Raw genomic sequence first — 9,184 nt, 5'->3', positions numbered from 1 at the left:
AGCAGCAATGCTGTACTGCAGTACTGGTCAAGAAGGCAGGTGCCTATCTACTGCTGCTGGTCAAGCAAACAGCCATCACTGTGATGCGAGATCAGCATTCTGGTGATATTGATGGGAGATCAGCATACTGGTGACAGTGATGGGAGATCAGCATACTTGGTGACGGTGACGCGAGATCAGCATACTTGGTGACGGTGAAGCGAGATCAGCATACTTGGTGACGGTGAAGCGAGATCAGCTCACTGGTGACATTGATGGGAGATCAGCATTCTGGTGATATTGATGCGAGATCAGCATACTGGTGACATTGATGGGAGATCAGCATACTGGTGACATTGATGCGATCAGCTCACAGGTGACAGTGCAGCAGGGCTTGACCATTGCTCCGTCGCCGGGGCGGTTCAGGATATATATTAGGCTGCTTGCTACGTGGCTGCGAGTGTTCATTGGCAACATGAAGAAGCTAGGTGGATACAAGCAAACACACTGGTTTTGCATTGCTTGCCAACACTTGCACATTCGCAGCTTCCTTGCTCCATAATAGGCATACTCATCGATGTGATTAACGCATCTTGCGACTGATGTCGTATCTGAGCCGGTTGCTCCAGGAATCACTAAGTCTTGATAACTGAAGAGCATGTGGGCTGCACGTTAACAATGTGCGAGCTAACAGAGTAGCTGGCTGTATGCCAGCAACATGTTCCATGGCAGGTAGGATGGCCAGCAAATCAAAAAGGCACCATGTTGTGAATTGGTCCTTGGTTCAGATGCGTTACCGGTAGTGGTGGGAGTCTTGCATGATACAGCATAAACCAGCATCAACCATACCATGTGAAAGGCGAATGAGCCAAGGCAGGCGTTAATAAACAGAATGAATGTTGAATATTGTGTTCCTAATTGCGTATTGAAATCTAGTTATTGGATCACATCACCGTGTGCAGCCCGAATAGCACAGCAGCAGCAACAGCGGCGGCGGCAGCAACAGCGTGTGAGACACTAGGTTGCATGATGACAGAACGCACACACACACATGTGTGTGCATATGTGTATGTTTGTGTATGTGTGCATGTCTGTCTGTATGTGTGTGTGTGTGTGTGTGTGTGTGTGTGTGTGCACGCGCACGAGTATGTGAAGTGTGACAGTAACAGTACTGGGACAACGCAGAGCCAGCAGGCGGACAAGCCATGCAGCCAGTTTAATTCCTCCATTTAATTTTTTTTTAAATTTTTCATGTCCCATTCGATTGGAGGCAGCAGGCGTGTAAAGAAACAGCTGGGGTTTAGTAAACAGATCTGCATACTGAGGGCTAGGCATCTCAAGTGTCTGGTCTCGTCTTGATCTCCTCACTCCGAGCAGTCGAAGAGCGTAGGGGGGTAGAACCAGTACATGGCATGAGATGATGTGCTACATCTGGCCAGTCAGCTGCAGAGATCCGGGAAAGCAGAGCAATGTGGCGGCGGAGGCACGCTCACATTGCAGAATGGGCGGCTCTTCAGCCATAGAGTATTAGAGAGCGTGTATATATTGCTAAATGAGAAAGTTGTGATTGCAATGTCGGTTCGAGTACCATGCCATTAATACGGTTTAACACGACGACAGTATTGTTCGCATACGAAAGAAGCCAGGTAGGTGGAATACTTCACGCGTAGTCGACGCATGAAGGGACCACCCCATGTCCTGTGTAAGCACAGGATAGCAGCACATACTGGCAGCTTTCTGTTTTATCCATCCATCCATCATGAACATCATCATGATCATCATTATCATCAGAAACGTAGCGTCAGGCGACGAGGAAGCTTCGCTCCGCCCCCCTTGCGGAACTTGAAGTGGCATTTGCCACAGTAGTCATCCAACTGCTTAGTGTAGCGCTGATCATTCATCTCAATGTAGTTTTGCGGCTCACAGTGACCCTGTGAACATATACCAATACGAACATTCCGGGAGCAGCCAGGTTAGAAGTGAACACACCCACCCACCCACCCACCCACCCACCCACACACCCACACACACACACATGCACGCGCCCACCCACACCCACCCACACACCCACACCCACGCGAGTGCACACACACACACACAAATATAGCATGGTTCCCATTACTGGTACTGATCGCTACAAAGCCTATACTACTAGATGACAAGTAGTGCACAAGCAGCATACCTTATATTGTGCATGGAACTCCTTGTAGCCACCACGCATGATGTACATCTCCGGGTAACACAGCTGTGGGTAGCGCTCAAGTGCTCGCTCTCGGTCCATGCTGCGAATGAAGCGATACCTATAAGCACATTGAAGAGCGCTGCACGTCAGCTGAACTTCGGCTACGTGTGCATATGCGGCTTATCACTCAGCCATGGAGTCACCCAGTTGTTCTCAATACGCCAGGGCACCATTGCAATTAACACGACTGCTGCCACAATTCTGCCCCCCCCCCCTGGATTATGCGATTATGCGGCCACAATTTCTTGTAGAATCACCTGCCACTCACAGCATGAGTACATTACCCTAAGAGTGTGCAACTGCCCCTGCACAACCTCTATTATGCAGTGCAGTGCTGCAAAGGCAGACCTTCATATCACGTGACATGGTTCAAAAGGTCGCGCAGGCAAACAGTGCACAATGGCCACAAGAGAGTTGAACCCAAAGCAGGGTTGTACACAACCCTGTATCTATCATGCGCAGGGTGCAAACACTGTATCTAGCATGCACAGGGTGCAAACACTGTATCTAGCATGCAAACAACTTGCACGAGTTTTCACGTGATGTGAAGTTCTACCATCGCAGACCCCATAGCTGGAGTTGCACACTCTTGGAGGTAAGGCCACACGTTTTTATTTCTATGTTTCTCGTCACCCGCGCGCATACGATTCAGGAGTCTGGAAGAAAAAACTAAAAAAAACTGTGCTGCAGTGACTGTGCATGTGGGGACCAGCACACTCATGCACATGTACATAATTTGGCCTGGCCTGCGCGACACATGATGCAAGGACGGCATTTTTTGTGCGCAATCTAGCTGCAAATGCACAGATTGTGACAGAAGCTCCTACCACATACTAGTACTATTACTAGTTGCTAACTATGGATGCTATTTTGCATGGTGTATTGGTGGATTTTAGTGTGAACAAAGGTCTAATAAGCTTTTTTGTTTTTCGGTCATTTTTTTATTTTTTTCCACCTCTCGCATACGTTTTTAGATTTTCAGGTGACGAGAAACATAGAAATAAAAATGTGTGGTCTAATGTACTCTTGCTCGCAGTCTGGCAGAAGTTCCGCATTGACTTCACATAAGTTAATTCTTGAAGTTTTGATCGCAGATCACAGCACTACCATGCAACGCAATGCACTTCACACCTGCCACACAGTGCAGCGAATCAAGTCCTTATCTGAGTAAGAGGTCGTCACAAAGTGTTTTTATCGTCTGTGAAACAAACATTGTTCATGTTGTACTTTGACACCTTGAAAAAAGAACACAACTTACTGAAGTACTTTTGAGGACGACGGAAATCGCATGCATGTACATGTGCTTAAATTACAGTAATAAGCAGTTAATATTCCTGGTAATCACTCACATAAAAAACCTGGTGCTATAAGAAACCACTTTTTAGGAAAATGACTGGAGTTTTTTATACTATAATTTAAATAGAATATAAGCTTTGCCCTCGTGTTTACGGGTTTTTTCCCCCGTAGACACGAGGGCGAAGCTTATATTCTATACATGTACGGTGTTGGTCGACTGGCGATTTTGGCTCACACCTCCCCCCCCCCCCCACGCTAGCCCAAATGAACGATGTTCGTTTCAGGGACGCCAAAAAACGTTTGCGCCGAACAGAATACAGGGCACTGGAGAGCATACGAGTGGAAAATGGAGATCAGGGTGTAAATCAGAGAATGGCCCTGCTACTCACATGTCCGGTCCACGGTGCAACGAGAACTCGCAGTGGAAAATCAGCACGGGTGCAGTGCCATCTTCATCGAGGAGATCTTTCGATCCGTCGAGTAAGAACTTCACTGCCTCCTTGTGGTTATATTGGTTCATAGCACCCTAGCGGATGCAATGCAACACCATACAATGCAATGAAACACCATACAATGCAATGAAACACCATACAATGCAATGAAACAATAATAATGCAAACACGTTCAAAGAATAAAACTAGAGCAGACACACTAGAGCCCAAATGTGATGCTAATGATTGCTCCAAGAGTGTATGCCCTCCTCCCCTCCCCGATCACCTAAACTGATGAAGAATCCATACAATATCGGCAATTTGAAAAGCAACTTTCAAACCAGTACACATCTGGTACCTGAAATACTATGTGGAGTGGACAGCCAAGGTTAAAGTTTACCATTTTCCCGTTGCCTATATATATCGCGTGCGAATGATCACAACAAGGCGTTCACGAAGCATACAGTCCGAACGGACTACAGTAAAATAGACATGCCTACTACAATCATCACTTTGTTCCGCTCTGGCCTCGTGGTAAGCTGGTAACCGGGAAATTCAATGGACGTTCAGACAGTTCACTCCCTGGTCAAGCCTGCCACATAAGAACAAAATCACTGGTGCACAATGTACCGGTACTGTGAACGTACTGTGTGCAAGCTCACCTGTATGTGCCCACCCTCATATTCGTATGGGAAGCGGCAGTCGATAATTTTGAAATGTTTTACGCTGGGATATTTGCCATCAATCAGATCGTGAAGCTGTGGGAGAGAATAACAAATATCACCCATTATTATTTCACAACACGGCATGATGGAAGGTGATTTATCACGGCGACAACACGCAAAACCAAGAATGGCAATATTTCCTGAACGAACATTGTGGGCCATTCTTTCCTTTCTCGTCAGGCTGTTGAGAGCTTTTTGAGTTTTCCCTTTTCTGTAGTACTGTAGGTGGGTCGGAAGTGACGACCCAACGGCCATTTTGACAATGCATGCCCGTAGGCACACACTTAGCGTCCCCTTGCTCCGCACAGATCATGCAGTAATCTGCAGGTATATCATGGTGATAATTGCCGTTTTTCTCAGAACACTAAGCTTTTCTGGGTCCGTTGCTGTGATGCTGATAGCTAGAGCCAAGCACAGCTGATGTAATCATGGCTGGTCTCCCCAGTTCTCAAAGGTGAAATAAAACAGCAGCTGTGTCAAGCTGGGCGAAAATATCTTACAACTCTGATCAGCCATGACTTCTCAGTCGTCTCAATACTCCCCCCCCCCCCCCCCCGCGCGCATCATAAACTGAGAATATCAGAGGTCTAAAGGCAGGAGAAATGACTACACTTGCAGAAGCACCTCTCACAGTCAGTGAAAACACGTTACATGCATATCCGAATCTCCCTGCTCTTCGGGAAGGCAAAAAGTGCGGGATTCGCACAACGATTGGTTATTGCAAATTGCTGCAGGGTACTGCTCCAACCTGTCCCTCAAGAGGAGGATAAAGCCGGCAGACTCACGCCACAAAAGGAGAAAGCAAGTCTGGATACTGCAATTGTGCTAGTTGAAATCCGACCAAAAGTGCATATTTCGCGCCCCAGACTTGCACAGCCCTCGACGTGAATGCGGCTGGAAGCACACATACAAATACACTCGTATCGCTCTTATCTTAGGCGGTCCGGGACTGGGCACCGCCCGTAACTTGGAAAAGTCCGCAACTCTGAATCACATGTTTCGATGGGGAAGTCCCCCAGAGATCTGGTATATGACGTCACAAAAGTTGCCAACAGAGCAGTTCACTAATACTCGCCTACACTTCAGTGTGTCAGGTAGACCAAAGTGCCCACAACTTCGAGGTCCAAATAAGAGAGATATGAGTGTAGAATGGAGTACATGTAAGGGTAACTAGTCCAGGGTGCCGGCTCTGCATGTTGGGTGGGATTACTGGACTTGCAATGCATCCGATCTACATTGAACAATTTGAATTTTCACGTGCTGAGGGAGGCTATGGTCGGCTTGCTGGACACACCCTCGTACCCTCATATACGCACCCATTCCCATATAAAATATATGGTACATGCATTTCCTGGCTTACGGCTGGCATTTCCTGTGTGTGTGTCTCTCTCACGCCCCCCCCCCCCTCCCTCTCTCTTACTTTCTCCCCCCTTACCCCGTTTGGGATTCACAAGGAATAAAACGATAGTAAAGATGCAGCGGACTACATGACCAACATACTCTGCAGTCCCAACACAAAGCCTCACTGGCACAGGGTCAGGTAGGTGAGAATGAAATTAGTATAGGTGCAGAGAGTGCAATGTGAAGCAAGTGTACTGTACATGTCAATGCAGAGAGTGCAATGTGAAGTAAGTGTACTGTACGTGTCAATGCAGAGAGTGCAATGTGAAGCAAGTGTACTGTACGTGTCAATGCAGAGAGTGCAATGTGAAGTAAGTGTAGTGTACGTGTCAATGCATGACGCAACATTGGGCATGCTTGTAGAACCACGACAGACACACAAACGCTACACTGTGACATACCGTCTTCGGATGGATATACTTGCGGTCGTCATTGCTGATCCCCGGCAGAATAGGTAAAGCATATGGCTGAGCGCATGAACAGCATAGTGGAAGAGTGAGAGCATTTTGTTATTATCCTGCAGCTAAGCTAGGCGAACGACATGACATCCGATTTTTGCGTCTGATTGCAGAAAGAAAAGAGAGTCTAGAGCCTACTTGGCACTAACAAAATATAGCGCTGCCCAATGAAATTTCGCCGCCACGGAATGTACCAGTGCTTCAGTCCAGTGCACAGTCTAACAGTCCCCAGCAGTCCAACCGTCTAGTGCACCGTCCAGCAGTCCAGTGTCCACAGTGCTAGGCCTATGCAGGGTGCGGCACTTTATCAAATTGTATTCATAGGGCAAAATGCACGGGCCAGCACTGTACAGTGCAACTGACCCAGTACAGGGGAACGGAGCTAAAGGAGATGAGCTTGGCACATGGACAAAGCTCTCAACATTTTACAATCCTCTCTTGTGTAGCCAGTAGAGAGCAGATGTAGCTGTCGTCACAAACAAAGGTTCGCCATTGCAGCACTGAGCTTGGACTAGTCGGGCAGGAAAACGCATGCTGCGTACGAGGATAGGTGAATGCTATAATGCTAGCGTACCCTCATACACACCAATGATGTCAATACAACCCCTGAAATCCATGTTGACTTGACTGTGCGCACTTGCATTTTGTATTTACACTATTTTTTAGTGTCACTGAGTATTTTACTTAACAAGTTGTCCATGCAGACTGCTTACCCTACTCATATCGCCTATGAGATCTCCGGGGTTGCCAAAGCAATCTGCACACCAGCAACACAAGCATCGGGCACACCACAACCATGTCAAAGACCAAGATACTCCCGCCAAACAGAGTGTCATGTATAGGAACTGTAAGTAGAAGACGAGATTAGCACACATCTGCCACGCAACCGAAAATGGCAACACCACCAAAGCAGAGCTACTGCTGCTGCATGATAAGCTTGCAAGCTGCAGTAGACATGCGACTTGTCTTTGCATCACATTGTTACTTCTAAATAGGCAATATTCCCCTCACAACAGTAAAACAAGTCCATGAAAACAAATCACCGCCATTGTTACTATTCACAACCGTTCCAGCCATGATGCTAGCTATTGACAGCTGACCTGAGCTTAGCAATGCTTTGTCAAGAAAGGGACTAGACACATCCGTCACGGTATGGCGCCGCACCTACACAAGAAGAGAAGAACACAAGAAGAGAAGAACAGCAAGGCACACAAAGTGACACACTGACAGCTATAATCTATATACGATAATCATCTATCTAGGTCACTGCATGTGTGGACTAGCGTAAGCCACAGCAATACACAATTGCGTAATGAAAAGCAATTATTTATCATGCTACATAATATTTTTTATTTTATTTTTATTTTATTTCACCGTCCAATGGCAGAAGCCAATGCAAAGGAGGGGGCGTTAGCCAGCCATGGCAAGAGAAGAAAAAGAAAGAAAGAAGGAAAGAATATGATAATCGGAAGAAAAGAATGCATCAGCGGGGTGAAATTTATTACTATGTTGACCATGGTGGAGAGCGACGAGATAAGCTAGCAAAAGAGGCGAGCGAGCCTACAACGTGGCATGACATTTAACATGGTCTATGAACTGTCTAATATTGGATATTATCTTCATTTCCATGGGCAGCTTGAGCCAATACGAATATGCAGAAAGGATAGGAGATTTGGTAAACATAGCTGACAAAGCTCTGGGAAGTACTATGCCATCGCGAGTGTCCCGTGCGAAAGTAAACCAATTATACTTGCTGCAATATACATTGAGGACGGGCATAGCTCCTAAGCCAAGCCGCAACTTGTTACTGGAAACACCCCGTACATAAACCATCGCTTTCCACGCAATAAATGATCCAGGCTGAGAAACATGTGCATGTATGTCTGCTGCAGGAGCACCAGCACGTCCAGTCCACACAGTAAATGCCCCGACTTTGGCTTACCAAAGCAGGTGATACGAACGGAGAGCTAGCAATGGCCTGTTTGAATGGTGACTTGAAAGACGACCGGCGCTTCGCATGATTGCTTTTCACTGGCGTTGACTTGAATGGTGATACGGTACTGGGGTTGAGGTGGCTGTCAAGACACGGGCACATATACGGGCATTCTGTCTGGTGCGAAAACAGGCCAACTTATCACAAGGACCCTGGCATGGGTTAAGAGAATACCGTAAAGGTCCGTAAATAAGTACGTATTTACTTTCGAATTTAGTGACCACACCCGTACTAACTTTCGGGCGGGTACTGACTTTCGGGCACGAACTAACTTTCGGACCTGCCTTGTGTGTAGTGGAGAGGTCATTTTCATGTAGATGTACATGCTACGTGATTATTTCGGGCAGTATGTTTATCGGGCTTGACTTGACTTCAACAGACAGAGCCAAAAGAATGGGCAGGTACTTATTTATGGACTTTTACGGTAGTAGCAAGAGTATGTAAGCAAGAGTGTGCAACTTGACGATCCCCCAGCTCACGGCACAATTTTTATTGACATCAGTCTTTAGCGGCCATTCGACTCACTGAAGCCATTATCATATGCATAGCCAGAGATCAAAGTATAAAGACTTTGTACATCGCAGCTACGGTAGTCGAAGCAGAACAAAGGACGGAAGATCCATGCATCCTGAACTTGATAAACCAACACCATATCTACA

At 46.8% G+C, this 9,184-nt stretch overlaps 1 protein-coding gene across 2 annotated transcripts in view; it reads right to left on the bottom strand.

Annotated features, from left to right (window-relative positions):
- Positions 1 to 591: 591 nt before the first annotated feature.
- Positions 592 to 9,184, bottom strand: part of LOC135805640 (M-phase inducer phosphatase 1-like) — a 43,853-nt gene continuing 35,260 nt past the window's right edge. For both annotated transcript variants that reach the window (XM_065319712.1, XM_065319713.1), the window contains 8 exons: positions 8,475 to 8,607; positions 7,633 to 7,696; positions 7,246 to 7,289; positions 6,476 to 6,541; positions 4,611 to 4,706; positions 3,907 to 4,043; positions 2,162 to 2,279; positions 592 to 1,910 (listed from right to left, as the gene is read on the bottom strand). In XM_065319712.1, the coding sequence (XP_065175784.1) occupies positions 1,767 to 1,910; positions 2,162 to 2,279; positions 3,907 to 4,043; positions 4,611 to 4,706; positions 6,476 to 6,541; positions 7,246 to 7,289; positions 7,633 to 7,696; positions 8,475 to 8,607 (802 nt within the window). In that variant the 3' untranslated portion in view covers positions 592 to 1,766. The remainder of the gene's footprint in view (positions 1,911 to 2,161; positions 2,280 to 3,906; positions 4,044 to 4,610; positions 4,707 to 6,475; positions 6,542 to 7,245; positions 7,290 to 7,632; positions 7,697 to 8,474; positions 8,608 to 9,184) is intronic.

This window comes from Sycon ciliatum, chromosome 1 (assembly GCF_964019385.1).
Source record: "Sycon ciliatum chromosome 1, ocSycCili1.1, whole genome shotgun sequence".
Lineage (NCBI taxonomy): Eukaryota > Metazoa > Porifera > Calcarea > Leucosolenida > Sycettidae > Sycon > Sycon ciliatum.
The sequence above is the reverse complement of the archived record's forward strand: the minus strand, read 5'-3'. Positions and strand labels throughout refer to the sequence as shown.